Source organism: Podarcis gaigeae (assembly GCF_964106915.1).
Source record: "Podarcis gaigeae genome assembly, chromosome: 16".
NCBI lineage: Eukaryota > Metazoa > Chordata > Lepidosauria > Squamata > Lacertidae > Podarcis > Podarcis gaigeae.
Window position 1 is genome coordinate 27,603 of NC_139693.1, and position 18,061 is coordinate 45,663.

General features: G+C 56.2%; 2 protein-coding genes across 4 annotated transcripts in view; one reads left to right on the forward strand and one right to left on the reverse strand.

Moving 5' to 3' along the window:
- PEAR1 (platelet endothelial aggregation receptor 1) overlaps window positions 1-12,693 on the forward strand; it is a 32,206-nt gene extending 19,513 nt beyond the window's left edge. For both annotated transcript variants that reach the window (XM_083715599.1, XM_083715600.1), the window contains 14 exons: window positions 107-319; window positions 739-913; window positions 2,193-2,313; window positions 2,556-2,719; window positions 3,359-3,461; window positions 5,939-6,085; window positions 6,265-6,393; window positions 6,627-6,755; window positions 7,235-7,453; window positions 7,779-7,891; window positions 8,864-8,978; window positions 9,440-9,502; window positions 10,038-10,259; window positions 10,552-12,693. In XM_083715599.1, coding sequence (XP_083571725.1) covers window positions 107-319; window positions 739-913; window positions 2,193-2,313; window positions 2,556-2,719; window positions 3,359-3,461; window positions 5,939-6,085; window positions 6,265-6,393; window positions 6,627-6,755; window positions 7,235-7,453; window positions 7,779-7,891; window positions 8,864-8,978; window positions 9,440-9,502; window positions 10,038-10,259; window positions 10,552-10,715 — 2,077 coding nt within the window. In that variant the 3' untranslated portion in view covers window positions 10,716-12,693. The remainder of the gene's footprint in view (window positions 1-106; window positions 320-738; window positions 914-2,192; window positions 2,314-2,555; window positions 2,720-3,358; window positions 3,462-5,938; window positions 6,086-6,264; window positions 6,394-6,626; window positions 6,756-7,234; window positions 7,454-7,778; window positions 7,892-8,863; window positions 8,979-9,439; window positions 9,503-10,037; window positions 10,260-10,551) is intronic.
- Window positions 12,126-18,061, reverse strand: part of INSRR (insulin receptor related receptor) — a 39,454-nt gene continuing 33,518 nt past the window's right edge. The window contains exons 15-22 of one of the 2 annotated variants that reach the window (XM_083715511.1): window positions 17,333-17,441; window positions 16,924-16,994; window positions 16,244-16,473; window positions 15,619-15,729; window positions 15,023-15,182; window positions 14,641-14,770; window positions 14,086-14,220; window positions 12,126-13,763 (exon numbers count right to left, since the gene is read on the reverse strand). In XM_083715511.1, the coding sequence (XP_083571637.1) occupies window positions 13,418-13,763; window positions 14,086-14,220; window positions 14,641-14,770; window positions 15,023-15,182; window positions 15,619-15,729; window positions 16,244-16,473; window positions 16,924-16,994; window positions 17,333-17,441 (1,292 nt within the window). In that variant the 3' untranslated portion in view covers window positions 12,126-13,417. Of the gene's footprint in view, window positions 13,764-14,085; window positions 14,221-14,640; window positions 14,771-15,022; window positions 15,183-15,618; window positions 15,730-16,243; window positions 16,474-16,923; window positions 16,995-17,332; window positions 17,445-18,061 lie in introns of both variants that reach the window. The other variant, XM_083715510.1, reaches the window with a different exon arrangement.

Genomic DNA, 18,061 nt, shown 5'->3' on the forward strand with positions numbered 1-18,061 from the left:
ACCATACTAAAAGTACACAGCAAATCCACCTAAGCAAACATTCCCATTTCAGGAAATTAAATCGTTATCCATAACAACCGTGGTCTCTTTCTCCCCACGCTCTCAGGTGCCGCGAGAAGTGTCCCATCGGCCGCTACGGGCAGGACTGCGGGCAGGAGTGCGACTGCGCCAACGGCGGGCGCTGCTTCCACATCAACGGAGCCTGCCTCTGTGAAGCCGGCTTCCTGGGCAGCCGCTGCGAGGAGCGAAAGTGCCTGCCAGGTCTCCATGGCCTCTCCTGCCACCTGCCCTGCCTCTGCCACCCGCACCACACACAGAGGTAGGCGGGCAGGTGCCCCTCTTTCTCCTTTTGGTCACCTGCAAACCGGAAGCCTAGAATGAGACTTCCAGGTGGAAAAGAAGCTCTGGAAACTCCCCTTGCCCTCCTGCCCTCTTTATTTGTACAGAGGCTGCCTGGATCGCTCTTGGCCCAGCCCTCCTTCAAGAGCAAGGTCCCACCTGAGTCCTCCTGCTCTGCCCCCTGGCAGGGGCGTCCCTGCGGGAGACGGGCTTCTCCACTGATCTGCCCCCATTTGGCAGATGGGGAAGATTTGCCTTTTGCACCCCCTGCCCCCCACAAAGCCCTTCTTCTCTGGGACTCCCCCCTCCCCCCGGCCTCCAGGCTCAGAGAAGCTAGAAGCTGTCGAGGGAAGATGTCCGGGAGCAGCCATCATCTCCTTGTTTGCCCCCCCCCCCCAGCTGCCACCCACTCTCGGGAGAATGCACCTGCAAGCCGGGCTGGGCAGGACTCCTCTGCAACGAGACCTGCCCCCCTGGGCACCACGGCTTTGGCTGCCAGGAGCCCTGTTTGTGCCTGAACGGAGGGACCTGCGACGGCGAGACGGGGCTCTGCGCTTGCCCGCCAGGCTACATGGTGAGTCCCCCTCGGAGGTCCCTGGGCTTCCGTCTTAGGCGGACGGCTAGATCTAGCATGGGCAGGAAAGGGTTGTGCCCCACTGGCAAGCAGAGCCTGGATCGTGTATTTGGAGGGTGTGACAAATTGGAACTGCAAGTAAAATCGCTCTCCTAACCCACAGCCTGATGGCCACTCTGAAGGTCCTGTGGGCTTGCATTGCCAGGTGGGGCAGGCAGGAAACAGATTGGGGGGTGGGTCTCAGAAATTTTAAAGGGCCATTTGCAGGAGAGAAAAACTTGGGCATCCTGATAGGGGGTCTCACCCCTGGTTCTGTGCTGGAATATTTTCCTCCCCTTGATGCAAGTGTTAAAGGAAAACTCCTGGCTCACTTGGATTTGCCAGACAGACACCAGCTAAGAGTACTGGAGCAAAACAGCAGTCTGTAGGCCTGCTTTTTATTCAAGGAACTGTTGCAACAGGACTTCCAACTACCACATGGAAGAAGCAGAAAGAAGCCCTGCACAAAGGATGGCTCGCTGTTTTATAAGTTTCCCCTTTTACCCACAACACCCTGAGTGAAACATCACACATACATCATATACACAGCTATGCCATAATCTGGGAGGGTCTTCTGGCAGAAACCTGAGCATCAGGTTTCCCCCCATCCCTCCCTTGACCTCCACCTCACACCCATTAAGTAAAACAAAAGGTGAGTGTGTACATGTTCCTGGATCTTGCACACCCCTGGATCTTGACCAAGATCCTAATAAATTGAAGTTGGGTTTCTATTGTTTCTGGAATGGCTACCTGTGTCTGGCACTCAGAGGCCAGGATGCCAGCGATTATCACCCAGGCAAGGAAGCTGCTGAGTACCATGGTCTCAGGCTTGAGGGATTATGGCTGCTGACATCCCAGACTCCCCTCTTGGTAGCCATTTCCTTCCTGAACAGAACGAAGTTGGAATGGTGCAAATGCAATACCGACTTTCTAAAATTTTCCCATTGAGCCAATACTTAGATACATTTATCAGTGAACTGTTGCATTTTGTAATGTGCAGTGGAGGCCCTTTGAATAGAGATAGGAAGAAACTGTGTGATGAAGTGTTTCGTGGCAACATTTGCAGGAGTGATTGTGTTGAGTTTGGTAGTTGGGGGGTATGATGTCTGCTGGAGGGGCAAGCCCCCCAACCTTTCCATAAATTCAGGTAACACCAGAAAGGAAAGGGGTGCATTGGGGGGATTGTCTCCCCAGCTGTGCGTGGCCCCTCCTTCCCCTCACGCCCATCTTGTGCCGTCAGGGTGCCCACTGCTCCAGCCACTGCCCCCCTGAGACCTTTGGGGTCAACTGCTCCCTGCCCTGCACCTGCCACAACGCCCTCGCCTGCTCTCCCATTGACGGGACCTGTGTCTGCAAGGAAGGTAGGAAAGGTGGTGGGGAGACATGGGGTGTGGGGAGGCAGCAGGTTATGGGAACCTGCCTTTAGGGATCCCTTGAGGTCATCTGGAGTTATTTCCCTTGGCCAGGCTTGGCATGCTCTGCTAGTGCAAAGCATAAGGAGGGGGCAGAAAATCCAAGCTCCATTTCTGTGTGTACCTCTGATCTCCCTCTCTCCCCCTCCCTGCCTTGGGCACCTTGTTTTCTGCCAATTTTGCCTCCCCAGGTTGGCAAGGCACAGACTGCTCCCTCCCCTGCCCCACAGGCACCTGGGGCTCTGCTTGCAACGAGACCTGCCGCTGCGCCAACGGAGCTTCCTGCAGCCCGGTCAGTGGGGCATGCGCATGCGCGGCAGGCTGGCATGGCCGCCAGTGTGAGGAGCCCTGCCCGGTAGGTGGCCCTTGGGGAAGGGAGGGGAAGGAGCACGGTTAAGCTGCCACCAATATATAGACAGATTCCTTTGGGGGGGGCTGCTGTGGCTGTCCCGGGAGAGGCACTGAGCGGGGGGCTTTCTCCACTTCCTTTTCCAGGTCCCCCCACTGCGCCATGTGGAGAGTTTCCCCCTCCCCTCTTTACATGGCTCAACCTGGGGTATGGGAGCTGGGCATCACCCTGCTTCTGGCAAATGGATTGTAGTGGGGTGGGATATTGCCCCTGTCTGTTGCCAAAGCTAAGGCTGCCAGCTCCTTGTGTGCCCAGTCTGGGTGATCCAGGATCTGCCTGACAGGAACAGAGCTTCTCAAAGGGCTGCTTTCTGACCCGTATCACTGCAGAGCTGGGGTGCCCCCTGGGCACACCTGTGGAGCGGCCTCCTGCCTTGGCACCTGGGCAGCTGGAAGAGGGCTATGCCTCTTGTGCATGAGACATCTTGCCTGACGAGCAGGGGATGGTGGCGGGACAGTCCCTCCTTTCCAAATCCAGGGGTGGCTGGCAAAGAGGGATAGAACCAGTAGTGGGGAGATTTCTCTTGTGCCTTCCTGTCCACTGCACGGCTGAGCAAGCCCCCTTCTCTCTCCCTCCTTCCCCCAGGAAGGCTTCTATGGCCTCAGCTGCAGCAGCAGGTGCTCCTGCCAGAACGCAGAACGCTGTGATCCTGTTCTGGGGCAATGCCACTGCCTACCTGGGTGGACAGGTGAGCAGGGGCGGGGCTCAATCTCCCACCTGCCGTGGGTCCTGGGCTGGAGAGGGTTAGGGGTTGTCAGGCAAGGTTGGGGTTCCAGCCACCTGTGAGTGGCCTAAGGGCAAGGCAGGCCTGCTGGAGGAACCCTTCCTTCTTTCAGGGTGATCTGAAAGTGGGGCATGTTGACATCAGTCCCTTGTCAGGGAAAGATCACTTCCTGTTGAGATCGAGGCTTTCTTCACCTTTGCAGAGGTGCGGGGGGCACATACCCCTATGAGGATGGTCCACCCTTGGCGGCTGATGGATCCAATGGGTTTCCAGACAGCTCAGGGGGATTTTCCAGCTGATACGACTGGCGCTCCTCTTGAAGCCCTGGCCAAAATGTGGACTATCCTGATAGGCGGCTCAAATGCTAGTGGAGGGAAAGTCTTGTGGAATGCAACTGAACCTGGTGAGGGAGCCTCCCAGGTGGCAATGAGAGCAGCAAAGGCCTGCTCACTGTGCTGTCCTGCAGAGCTTTTCTTACAGTCTGGCCTGACAAAGGTGGCAGAGTCTGCAGGATCTCACTGTGACTTGTTTGCGAAGCATTTTAAGTGTAAAATCTCTTGGATCCACCAGAATCTTGACTCTGCTGTTAAAGCAGGTGAACCTCATGGGGTGTCCAGAGCACAGTCTAGCCCTGTTGTGATGGATGAGTTTCAGTCAGTAAGAATGTAGAGAAGGTACTTGGAGAAGGTGGTTTGGAAACTTCAACTGGTGCAGACCTTGGTGGTCGGGCTAAACTACCCTGTAGCTGAAGGGCAGTATAGAAATTCAATAAAATCATAAATATATACATTTCCCCGCAAGCTTTGCTTGCTAAACCATGACTTGCCTTGCATTTCCTTCAGTGCCTCAAAAAAGCAATTGTCCTAAGGCCATGTGTCAGAGCTGCCCCAAGGTCCCAGCTCACAGAGGACCAACGCCAGGTCGTTGTTATATACAAAAGTCTTTATTGAAGTTCAGTCTCTATTTCAAAGCCGTGGCGCGCAGCTCTACGTCTTAAACCCTAGACCGCCGAAGCTCCGTCTGAATCTCCTCCCCTCTGACACCAGTTTAAGACTCTAGCCCTGCTCCACCTCTTCCTCTGCTCTCTCCTCCTCTGGGTCCTCCTGTCCGCTGGGGCATTCCCCTTTCTGGACTCTTCTGACGCTGAGTCCCCTGACTCCTCCCCCTGCCTCTGGCGGGCTTTAGGACCTGGTTCCCAATCCGGGTTCTCTGCTGTCCCGCGCGCCTGTACATTTGAACTTGGCGCTCGCGCCAACCCAGTGACCTTCCTCCTGACGGTTACACTGCTTCTATCACTGCTTCCCTCTTCCGGGATGCTGGCTGGACCTGACCTCCCCTCCGTTGCCTGACTCTCCGATGGAGGCGTGGTCAGCCCTGACTCATCTTCTCTCCCTGCTGGGGGAGACGCTGGCCCCGAAACCTGGGACTCTTCCCCCCTAGTACGCTCTGGTGGGGAAGCTGGTCCTGATCTCCAACTGCTGCTCTGGGAGTCCCCGCTGGCCCCTTGCTTCTGGAGTGTCCCCCTTGGGACCCCCCTTGCCCTGCCACCGGCGCCCCCTTCTGTGAATCTTCTGATTCGCTGGAGAGGCTCATGGAATCTCTCGGGCCACTGTCATCTTCTCCTACGCTGCCCTCAGATTCTTCCCCTTCGCTCTCCATTTCCTCTCTTCCCTGTGCCTCTGCTCCTGAGCCTTTGACACCATGTGATGATGATGATGATGATGATTGTAATTAATAATACTAATAATATTAATAATAGCCTAAAGGTCTGTCACAGGAAGATGAAACAAGCTTGTTTTCTGCTGCTCCAGGGGGGAGGACCTGAACCAATGGATTCAAAATGCTAGAGAGGAGTTTCCAACTAAATATTAGGAATTACTTTTAGTTCACCACTGACAGAAGATCATTATGTGGTGACTGATACAGGTTATCTGACTATTAATCTCAGTCTGGAGATCAGAGTAATCATGGAGAACCTCAAATGTTTTGATGAAGGCTGCTTTCTGCTGTCTGCGCCTGGGGGCTTGGGCAAGGGCTAAAAGATCTGGCAAGCCGAAGAGCATTCAGCGCCATGTAAGCACCCTTCGTGGGTAGAAAGACTGGCATCCTCTCTTAATAAATTGTGGGACAAGAAAAATGGCAAATTGGAGATTTATCTGTCTGCTGGTGAAAATCTACAATCGGAAAACTGGTAATAGCCGTTTTCTGTCTCTACAAAGAAGGGGAAACTGGCTGTTAAAGTGTCTAAGGCAGAGTGAAAAGCCTGATTTGGGGGGGGGGGTTGGGCTAGATGATCCTGGGTGTCCCACCCAACTCTACAATTCTGATTGTAGTCTAAGGCTATGATGATTCTGTGAGCAATCCATGCCTCTAGGATTCCCTCCCTGCTGTCAGCCACTCACAGGTGGTGCTGAGCTGCTTCCTGCTCCTTTGTCCCCCAGGCCCCAATTGCAGCCAGGAGTGTGCAAACGGCCTGTGGGGGCCCAACTGCAGCCAGCTGTGTCTCTGCAAGAACGGGGCCCCCTGCTCCCCCAAGGATGGGAGCTGCGACTGTCCCCCAGGCTTCCGGGGTGTCACCTGCCAGCGCCGTAAGTAAGCTAGCCAGCCTACCAGTGGGGGAGGGGGCGTGTCAGATGGGCTGAGTCTCGGTGGGCTCAGTGGTGGCCCTGGCTGCCAGGGCAGACTGCCCTCCCCACGGGGACAGGCGGTGGGGAGCCCAAGAAGTCTGCTGCTCTGGCACTGAGCTCCCTCTCCCCCCCCCCCCCAGCCTGTCAGCCAGGGCGTTACGGCAAGAAATGCTCTGTGCCCTGCAAGTGTGCCAACCACTCCATCTGCCACCCAGTGGACGGCTTGTGTGATTGCCCTCTTGGCTGGACAGGCAGTGACTGCTCCGAACGTGAGTTATCCACTTGTTGGAAGGAGACAATGCGGAGAGGAGGGGGAGAAACTTGGGCACAACCCTCTTGCTTGCTGGCTGCTGTGCCCCAAGGGAGGGTTCCTGTGCTACCTGGCTGTGGAGGAGGAGGAGGAGGAGGAGGACCCACCTGGCCTGTGTAGCTGGGCTCTGCCTACATTTCAAACGGTGGGCGGCCCACCCGCCGCCTCTGTGCCGCTCTGCTTCCTCCACAGGCTGCCCTGCAGGGTTCTTTGGGGCCAGCTGCACCCAGAGGTGCCAGTGTTGGTGGGAGGCCCCCTGCGAGCCAGACTCCGGGAGGTGCCTGTGCCCCTCTGGCTATACTGGAGCCCACTGTGAGACCCGTAAGTACGAAGAGGCCCCCGCTTCCCTCTCTCCGTTCCCATGAGTGAAAGGGGCTCTAAACTGCGAGGAGGAGGAGGAGGAGGAGAAGACTTCAGCTGTTGATTCCTGCATTACAGGGTGGGAGGTTTGGACTGGATGAGCCCTGGAGATCCCTTCCAATGCTAAAACTCTGTGGTTTGAGGAGGAGGAGGAGGAGGAGGAAGAAGGGGGGTGGCAGGTCAAAGTGCCCCTTGGGCATCCACCACAATAGACTTTTGTGAGCAGAGACAGGTGTGGAGAAACTGAAATGGCTCTGCTCAGGTGGGGAGGTGAGAAGATCTCCTCCTGTCTGCCAATCTCTAAATGGTGGAGGGTAGGTGGTCCCCTCTGAACCCAGGAGGAGAGAAGCTCTTGGAGGGGGGAGCTTGTCCACCCTCTTCAAGAGATGGGGGTCCCCATTTCTGGCAAGAAGGTGCAACTCTGCTGCCTCCCTGTGCAGGGACACTCGACCCACCCCCCCTGACCATGGTTCCTGCCATTCCTGCTGGCAACCCCTCCCTGGGGGCTGTGATGGGCATCATCACCCTGGCTGTTCTGCTGCTGGGCATGCTGGCGGCCTTCCTCTGCTACCGGCACTGGCAGAAGGACAAGGAGCATCGCCACATGGCTGTGGCCTACACCACAGCGAGGATGGATGCCTCAGAGTACGCCATGCCAGGTGAGGAATGCCCGCCTGGCTCTCTCTTCACGCCACCCTCACAAAGCAAGACTCCAGTCTTGCAGAACTTTCCGACTCCCTTGGAAGGTGAAGAGGTCTCCTTCCTTGGAGGTTTTGACGCAGAGGTTGGGCAGTCACCTGCCAGCATGGCCACCCTGTAGGGGTTGGACTAGATGACACTTGGGATCCCTTCCAACTCTGCTATTCTGTGATTCAGCGCGACAATATCTATGAAATTGGGCTGGGGCGGGATGGTGAGGGCGGTGAATTTCCAGAGAATGGGGGGCTTTTGTACTGACCTGTCTCCGTCTGCCTTTCTGCCTAGACGTCCCTCCCAGCTGCACCCACTACTACTCCAACCCCAGCTACCACACCCTGTCGCCCTGCTGCCCCAGCCTCCCCTGCCCCAGCCCCCCTGAGCAGCCTGGCCCCAGCAAGGTAAGGATCTCTCCGGGGAGTGCAGCACCACTCCGGGGCTGGCCGTGGGCCTTTCACCTGGCGAGGGCGTTTGGGCATTCATTATGCAGTAGGCCCACAACTTACATGGGGGCTACATTCTGGGGGTTTGTGCACAAAGGCAAGACCCCTGGAAGGGACAGGGGGCCTTGGTGAGATCTCAGGCGGCCCTTTTCAACTGCTCTCTCCCCACTTGGCATCATTCATTTATTCCTGGGCCACTGACACAAAGCTGCCATTTCGTTAAGTTGCGGGTCTACTGTAATTTACAGCATAGGATTACAAAATTGCCAGGAAGTTTATTGTGTGTTGTCAGATGTGTGCTTTTAGAGTTGGAAAATAAAGAAACGCATGTCTAAAGGGACATTTCCTCTCCCATTTCTGAGAGGTGCGCAGGGATTGGGCTCTTTGCTGCAGGAGGCAGAGCTTCCAAAGTGGTGGCAGCGTCACTTTCCTCCTTTTTAACTGCACAAAAAGTCCGCTCACCAGTCTGGGCACCTGTGTGCAAACCAAAACCCAAGTAGCTGCAATGTTTGGCTTCTTCTGATTTGCACCCCTGGAGGGAGCCAGCTATGGGGCCAAGTGTGGCTTCTGCAGGGGACAATTTTGGTCACTTGCAAACCGCAGCTGGCATTGGACAGTTCCATGTTGCTGAGCCCCACTTGGCTGTGGTCAGTAATAAAGACAGACACTTTCCGGGATGGGTTTTAAACAGGGAGACGTGCCTGGAGCACAGAAGCCACGTGCTAAAACATGGACCCGGAAAGGGAGCCCCATAACAAGCCCTACCCCAAGGCAGGAATTTCATCTGCCAGGCCCTTGCCCATTCCACCCCTAGCCTTCACAGATGTCTTGGATAAAGAATCTTAATTGTTGGAGAGAAACTTTTGTTTGAGCTAGGGTCCCACTTGGTCTGGCACCAGGGTGACTGCCTGTTTTCTTCCCCCTCCCCAGCTGATCAGCAGCACAAAGAGCCTAGAGCGAGACTGGCCGGGAGTGTGTGGGGCCGACTGCAATGCCACGCTGCCCGCCGACTGGAAGCACCACAGGGCCCCTCCAGCGGAGCCAGGTAAGGCTGTGGCATCTCCCTCCTCCTCCACCACGAGCCCTGGGCTGAGGCAAAGAGACCCATCTGTGCCCGTCACTCAGGAACACGGCCACTTTTTCACAGAGTGCCCTTGTCCCTCTTGCTGCTCCTGTAGAGACCCTTCCCCAAAGGGCAGCCACCCCAGCACACATTTCTCCCTAAGGGGTTTGGCCTTTCCGGCAAACCTGGAGGCCTCCCTGGAAATGGGGGAGCAAGGAATGTTCCAGAACCACCTTCAGCAACGTGATGGACCCCAAATGGCAGCAGGTGTCGCTGTGAGGCTTCACATGAGTCTGTTTCCAGCATCAGCTGGTCAGGGTGTCCTCTCCTCCACATGTGCTGTGCCAGGTCTGAACCCCACTGATAGGTTCTGGGGCTCAGACCCAGTGAGCTTCACCCAACAGAATCCCTCCCCCTCCTGGACTCCGTTTCCTTTTCTGCAGGAGGCCCCCAGATGGACCGCAGCTACAGCTACACTAACGGACTTGGAAGGTATTACAGCAAAGGTAAGAGCATTGCCTGCCTGTGGAGGGCACAGCATAGTCATCCTGGCGAGTAGCCATTGATAGGCCTCTCCTCCTCCAAGAATTTGTTTTCTCCTCCATCCAGGTTGGTGGTCCTCCCCTCCTACTGTGGGAGGGAGTTCCACTGATTAACTATGCCCAGCATGAGGAAACTCTCTTATCTGTCCTGAATCCTCCCAAAATCGGCTTCCTTGGGATGTCCAAAAGTTCTGGTGTTATGAGAGAGAAAAACTTTTCTCTGCCCACTTTGCCTCACCATGCATCATTTTAGGCACTCCAATCATCTCTCCTCCTCCTCCTCCTCCTCCTCCTCCTCCTCCTCCTCCTCCTTTCTCTAAACTGAAAAGCCCCAAATGCTGCAACCTTCCTTCATAGGGGGGTCACTCCAACCCTGGATCGTTCTGGTGGGCCCTTTCTGGCCTCACTTCTGCCTGGTGCCACCAAGTCCAGGGTGGGGTCTGCGACTGCCCTTGCAGGGGGCCCGCGATACTGCTCAAAGCCCCACCTCCCCTTCCAGGCTACGCCAAGGAGGAGACCTTGTACCGACGGAGCGACAGTTCCCTGAGCAGCGAGAACCCCTATGCCACCATCAAGGACCTGCCCGTCCTCACAGGGAAGCCCTCGGAGGGGAGCTACATGGAGATGAAGTCCCCCGTCAAGCGCGAGATGTCCTACGCCGAGATCGGCCTCTTTGAGGAGGCTGCCCAGAGCCTGGAGGAGGAGGAGGAGGAGGCAGGAGGTATTGGGGGGGGGGTTATGGCTCTCATTTCCCTTCTTGGTGGCAAGGGATGCAGCTCAGTGCCAGGCAGAGAGGGACTCCCTGCCTGGACTCCTGGAGAGCTGCGGCTGCCAGTCAGTGTAGACGAGCCTGAGATGGGCTGTTGGTCTGGTTCAGCAGATGGCAGCTTCCTCCGTTCCTCAACATTTCCATTTTTGCAACTGGGCTGAGGTTCCCCATGCCCTCACTTTGCGCCCTCCTCTGTGTCCCGTGGAAACGCTGACCTCCTTCTTCCTCTTCTTCCCCATTCCAGGCAGCTGCTCGGCTGGCGCAGGAGGCATCTCTTCACACGCAGCCTCCACCATTCCCCCCAACCACTACGACTCCCCCAAGAACAGCCACATCCCTGCCCACTATGACGTGCCCCCCGTCAGGCACTACCCGCCATCGCCCCCCCTCCGCAGGCAGGACCGGTGAGGAGGGCCAGAGCCCCCTGCCCCCCACCTTCTCAGGGAAGGACTGAGTTCCAACTGGCTCAGCAGCAGCAGGACCTCCATCCCTCCGGGCACCAGGCTTCTTCGCAGCTGCCATGGGGGCAGGATGTGGCGGATCTGGGCCCCAGCGCCACTAGAGGAACCACTTTGCCCAGTCTCCTGGGCTGGCATTTTGACTAGCTGGCATCATTTCCCAAGGCAGCCACCAGCAGAGGCACAGCATCAAGGGGACGGCTGCTTGGCTCCTTTCCAGCGCTTCTTGGGTGGGGGCAGATGTCTCTGTCTCTGTCTCTTCCCTGCCCCCAACTTCGACAGAGACTAGCCACTTCTTCAGTCCCATGAAAGAAAGCAAAGTGGGGCAGGGGGGAAGCACCTTATAGGCCAACAGGGGGTTGCACCATGTACAGAGATCACCTTCATTAGAATCATAGAACTATAGAGTTGGAAGGGACCCCAGGGGGTCATCTAGTCCAACCCCCTGCAATGCAAGAATCTCAACTAGAGCATCCCGGCCAGGCAGCCATCCAACCTCTGCTTTAAAACCTCCAAGGACGGAGAGCCGCCACTTTCTGAGGGAGTCCATTCCACTGTCAAACAGCTCTTGCCATTAGAAAGTTCTTCATCTCAGTGAACTCCTATGTTCAAAGGAATTGTCTCTCTCCCCCCCCCCCCTGCATTTTATAGCCGCCCCCTTCCTGAGGCCTGCTGCGTGTTTGCACTGTCATTCACTCTGGATTACAAGGTGTAACAAGGACGACCCTTTGTTTCAAGAATCCCTTTCCCCAACCACAGCTTGCAATCCGCCTTCCCAAAACTGTCTCCTGGAAGGTCCAAACAGGCAGTTTCAGTCTTGCTTATTTTGCAACAGGAAAAGGCTTAACTGAGGATGAGCCAGCAGAACTCATAAGCCTGACTTCCTTGCAGGAGTCTGTAAATCCATGTACAAAGGGGTCACATACTCTCTGTAAGCCAAGTTTTGCACTGTCAGAGACTCTTGAAAAGTCTTCAAAGATCAATGCGCCAGGGAAACAGGGCACCTTTTCCAGTCAAAAGCCCACATTCCTTTATGAACCTTAGAGGCGCCACATGAGCACAGTGGGGATGCCCAGAGCTGGAGCAGATGCACTTATATCACACACGTGTTTTTGTGTGTGTCCGTGAGAGGGGGAAATCTTCATGGAGCCAGCAGCTGCTGCAGAGGAATAACCCCTCTCACTGCAGCGACACTCTCTTAACACACACCGCTGCAGCTGGGCTAATTATAAAAACCACCTGGTCCCATTAGAAACTTAATTCCTATGGGAGGGAGGTTGGTTTCAGTTCTTCACGCTGGAAGCAAGTTTTAGCAGAGCTGCCTCTTGCAATGCTGATAAAAGAGGCGCCCATCGGGCTCTACAGGAAAACAAACTGGTTTATTCAGAGTTCAAAGGCTTGCACTTCACTTTGTGGAAGCAGCCGATCACATCCAGCAATAACAAAAGCACCTTTGCAGTAATGGGGTAGAGGAGGAGCAGCTCATGCCGCCCACCCACCCACAGCCAGCTCCAGAGATGGGGCTCTTATGTTTATACCCTACTTTTCTTCCAGCACAGAATCCAAAGCAGCACAAATGGTTGCATGGAGAGAGGATCCCCCCATCCAGGGAGTGACCTCACCTGAACCCCTTAGTTTCAGCAAAATACTGACCCCCCCCCCCAGTGCTTCTAGTCCACATCTGGGGAGGCCGGTGAAACTGCAGGACCTCGTCTGTGACAAGGAGCAGGCATTAGGACTGAAGTGGCCACTTGGTCTGAAGAGATCCTTGCAACAGCTGGGAAAGTGCAGTGGGGAGGAGGCCCCAGCTGCCGGGCCAGAATCTGGGACTTTGCAAAGTAAGGCCACACTGGATGGGAGACTTCCTAGGAAGCCTCTCTCAAGGCAGTTAGTTACTCTTCTATTTATTAAAAAAAAAAAGTATGCCAGTCTGGGTGCCATTCTGGAAGAGAGGTGAGATATAAAGGAAAGAAGGTAACTCCTCTGGAGTGGCTGTGGGGATGAACACATTTGTGGCCCCTCATCCCCACCACACCCAGAGTCAGGAATGGGCTGTGGGAAAGTCTGCCCGTCCTTCGACCTTCCCAAAGCCAGGGAGCTCTTCAGCCAGTCCATTTGGCCTTCAGCTTCTTTCACAGGCGCTGGCTGCACCTTTTAGCCCCACGGCCAGGAGTTCACGTGTGCACCAGTCCCACAAAGGAGCGTGAAATCCCTGGGCAAGGCTGCCACAGGGAGCCTAAGTGGATCTCTGGCTCCTGGACCGCTGAGGAGAGCCAGTTCGCCCCCAGCAGAAGGATTGCAAATTCTTCCCACGAAGCCACAGCCCACAGTGATGGGGGGCAGGGAGGAGGCTGCCCACAGCACCCCCCTGTGGCTGAAGGGAGAAATGCCTGCAAGGCAACCTGCAGGCGGCCAGAATGGGCCAAGGCCCTCGGGAAGAACAGGAGCGCCCAGTCAAGTCATCTGCTCCTAAGAAGAGACTCCATCCTATCACCCTGAGGGAGTGTCACCAGGTGGTCCTCCTCCTGGAAGGGGTCCTTTCTCCACTTCAGCCGCCATGGTAGGCAGCCCAGAAGCATCCTGGCTTTTCCGCAGGTCCCAAAGAGGGCGGGGGGGTCTCCTGTGAGGTGGGCCCCAGGGTGGTGCCCTTCTTCAGAGGCCCACCTTCCCATTGGGTTGGAAGCAGTTTGTAGGCTGGCTCCGCAAGGGGTCCCTGCCAAGGCCGAGAGCGAGGAGTGGGCTGCCGTTGAGGATGGGGGCGCCCTGAGGGGGGGCTGGCTCAGGTGCTGCTTCCTCCTCCTCCTCCCCACTCAGAAGTAGCTGCTCCGTCTCTGTGTCCGAAGCCTCCCAGGAGCTGCAGCATTTGTTCTCCAGGCTGTAGAAGAAGGAGTGGGTGCGGAAGGCGGCGCTCATGTCGTCCTTGATGCTCTCCAGGATCTGAGCGAAGGTGGGGCGGAGGCGGGGGTTCTGCTGCCAGCACCAGGTCATCAGCTCATGGCTGGAAGATCCACAAGGGCGGGAGTGGGGTGGAGAGTGAGAACGGCAGAGGGTCACTTCCCCCTCCACTACTGCACCACCCCAAAGGCTCCACAAGGCAGCCTTGACACCAGCCTGCTGCTGGCTCCCAAGAGGAGGAGTGTTTCAAGCCGCCTTGCTGTGGGGGCCCAGATGGGGAGGCCCCCACAGGCCATGCACAGCCCAAGGACTGCCAGCAAGGGGCCCGAGGGGAGGGGAGGGGGAGGGAGGCGCATCTGCCTTTGCACAGCCCAGATGCTACCTGGATGGATGGACTGACAGACAGACACTGCTGGGGCGCTTACAGCTTCTGGGGACAGTTCTCTGGCTTCTCCAGGACGCCGTTGTCCATCACGAAGTGCAGGACCTGCTCGTTGGACATGCCCTGGTAGGGCTGCTCAGCCAGCGTCGCGATTTCCCACAGCACCACCCCAAAGGACCTGCAACAGAAGGGGCACAGGTGAGGAGACGCGCCCAGGACAGCCATTGTGCACAGGTGGTCTTCGCAAGGTTTACGGTGGGAGGGAGCAGACAGGCCCCCCACACGAGGGTCCAAACCAAGATGCTGCTCAAGTGCAGGGCCTCCGCCTCCTCCCTCTGCCCCACAAAGACCAGCAAACAAGACATGGCTCACTAGAGAGTGCCATGAGCAGGAGCCACACCCTCAGCCTCTGTCCCACACATCCTTGAAAGTACCTGCTTCCAGTCCCAGATTATCCTTGAGTGAAAATACCATGGAAGGGTAAACAAAGGTGACAAGGTGTGCCAGAACTCCCTGGGACTGGAAACCTGCCGCCCCCCCCCCCCGCCCCCTGCTGCTCTGGAGGACAAGCCTGCCCCTTCCTCTCCCCAACACCCACCAGATGTCCGAGTGTGTGTTGAAGAGGCCGTCCTTCAGGGCTTCCGGGGACATCCAGCGGACAGGCAGCAGACCTTTCCCCCCTTTGCGGTAATAGTCCGTCTCATAGATGTCCCTGGTCATGCCGAAATCTTTTGAGGGGAACCAAGATGAAGAGAATTTGGCAGGGAGGGAGACAGGCAGCCAGAGGAGCTGCAGGGAGCCCTCGGGGCACCAGGAGGTCTGGTCCAGGGAGGCCGGGGCCACCAGAAATGGGGGAGGGGGTTGTTGCTGCAGCAGCAAACAAACACTGCTGCCCCCTGGGCGTCCAAGCCTCAACCACGACCACCTCTACTCGTAGAGAATGACAGTGATAACACCCCTGAACCCCAACCTGGTCTCACCCCCAATCTTCACAGTGAAGTCCTCTGACACCATGCAGTTGCGGGCAGCAAGATCCCGGTGGACAAACTTCTTGGCGTTCAGGTAGGCCATGCCATCCGCGATCTCGCCAGCCATCTGGATCATGTCCCTCAGCGATGGGGGAGGCAAGCCAGGGTTGTTCTAGGAGAAAGAACCACAAAATAGCCTGTCCCAGGGCAGGGGGGAAGAGACCAACAGGACTTCTCTGGGAAAATTTCCTCAGCCACTCCCGGAGAATGCCATGCGCTCAGTCTGTCTCCATACTTTGTTTTTGTCTTCCAGCTACTATTTGAAGCTGGCAAAAGCCGGCAGGCAAGGAGACCCCAGACTGGACGCCACCCTCCAAGATGGGAAAGGCGTTTATGAGCTCCCTCAGTGCCCTGGGCAATGGAACTTCAGCACAAATGAAAGCCCAGCTTCCCATAGTGTAATGTGGGCAATCCCCACCCTCTGGCTTTGGACTGTATTGGCGACATGTTGCTCTGCTGCAAACAGGTGCAGCTGCTTCTCCACCCAAGCAGGCTGCTTTGCTTGAGCCCTGGAGGAAAGCCTGGGGGAGGCTCTGCCCGTCACTCACCTCGGCTTCCGGCCGGAGGGAACGGAGGTAGCTTTTCAGGTCCCCCCTCGTCATCAGCTCCATGATGACCAAGGCAGGCTGGCCCAGGGAGACTACGCCAAGAAGACGGACCTGAGAGCCAGCAGAGATAAAAGAGGCCAGCTGGCATGCAGAGGACGCTCTCAAAGTGCTCAGCGCACGCACAGGAGGGGGGTCCAGTAACCCTAACGCCACCCCCACCGAGTAGGCCAGTATTAGCATTCCCACACTGCGGAGTTGAATGGGGCAGGATGAGCACCTCCGACCCTCTAGCAGAGCAAGACGGGGGCAACGACTTTCCCTCTTTGCATTGCTGCAGTTGGTCATCCAAACACCAACTTTGGCACACCCCACGTCATCCAACCACATGGAAGCTGTTCCTCTCTGGGAATCCAGGCAGGGCTGCCCTGAGGTATTTTGCAGCAGACGCTGCCCACCAAGCCACACATCAAGTTGCATAATCCCCAAGGCTGATCAAGTTAGTTTGGCACCCGAGGCAGAATGTCCCACGAGTGTCTCCCCCAGGAGAACAAAGCACAACAATAGCAGCTCTGGCACCATATGCTGCTGTTCCTCAGCTGTCCAAGGGGAGGGCCGGCCCACTTACCACGTGGTGGCACCTGAAGGCTTTCATGACCGAGGCCTCATTCAGGAACTCGATGCGCTCCCGCCTGGTGGCCAGCTCGTTGACCGTCTTCAGGGCCACCCTGGTCTCCTCTCCCTCCTGCTCAATGTCCTTGGCAAGCCCTTCGTAGACCATTCCAAAGGAGCCCTGGCCCAGCTCCCGCAGCACTGCTATCTTCTCCCGCGGCACCTCCCACTCGTCCGGGACGTACACTAGCCAAGGAGAGGCACCAAAGGAAAAGCACAAAGCACTCAGTGTGAGGCACACACATATGCCCCCCAGAGGCAAGGCTGGGGGGCCTGGAAGGTGGTGGAGTGGCAAGGCCAAGGGTAGAATCGGGTGGGGAGTCCTCCTGCACAAGCCCTGCTGCAACACTGAGCGGGGGCGGGGGGGGCACAGCTGCTGCTTCCCCAACCTGCTGCCCTCTAAAAGAACTGGACCAAAACTGGACCAGCGTGGTCAGGGATGATGATGCAAGCTGGGAGTCTAGGAAAACCTGGAGAGCCCCCGGCTAGGGACAGGGGAGGCTTAGGGCATCAGCAGCAGCATCAGTCAGTTCCATAGCAATGCTCCCCCTTTGCCCTCACAGACAGAGGGTGCCCCTGTGAAAATGGTGTCCTCCCCGCCTCTGCCTCTGCCTTCGAAAGGTGAGCCGTACTCACTGTTTGAGGTGCTGAAGTATTCAGGGTTGACTGAGGCGTACAGCGTGCCACTGGGGTATCCCTCTGTGCTTCTGGGAGGGAGAGACAAAGGGCTCAAGGTCCTTTGCATGGCAGGGACCACAGTGGCGGTGAGTTCCCCTCCCCCTTAGGACCCTCCTGTGGGATTTGGTCCAATGTCATTGCTGACCTGGTCCATGTCAAGTTAAATCAACACTTCTCTGCCAGTAGAAAGTGTGAGCCGACCCTTCCCCAGAGAAGGTTCTGGAAGGGACACACACTGACCATCAGCCAGGCTGGCTCTTGGGGGATGGAGACCCATAACATCTGGAGGGCCACAGATTCTCCACTCCGTGTTGCGAGGGGGGGAGACACCTCTAACAGCGCCAGTGTCCTGCCAGTTCCATATTACCTTTTCTTGTTGTATAAGAAAACAAAGACGGCCAGGCAGGTGATCCCCACCATCAAGACAACGGGCATCAGCGTTAAGAGCACATAGAGGTTTCCGGGTTCCTCTTCCTCTACTTGTAAGGGGGTTCATGATGGAAGTAAGTTTTGGGGGGCAGAGAAAGAAACATGTAATTATTACATAACTATTTAACATTGATCAAACAACTTGCCCCAACTGGGTTTGTTTGTGTGTTTTTAATATCCTAAGGGGGAATCCTGGGCCATTTCAGGCTCTTAGAAACGACATGTACACAACGCGCGCGCACACACACACACACACACACACACCCCACTCAACGGCTGCTCTGAATTCCATCTGCTGGTCTGGGGTAATATTTTGTCTGCTTTCCTAACATTTGGCACCACGTGATAAAAAGGATTCTAAATTTATGCACTAAATGACCCACAGCATTTTGGTACAACTGCTGGCCATCATTTGGGCTCCCTAATTAAGTGGATGGGACATGCTAAGCCTCTGAGAAATAGAAATACTGTCCCCATAAACATCCTCCCTTCTGCGCTCCTAGAGGTAGAGAGACCACATCACTTTCTGCACAATGGCAGCCTTGATTACTGGAGACATAAAACAGTTGCTCCCTTTCTATCTATTAATCTCTAGACACTTGGACTGGAGTATATTGTTTTGGGAGGGGGGGTTAAAGGGGGTTGTTACTGATTTTTTAAATCTTTA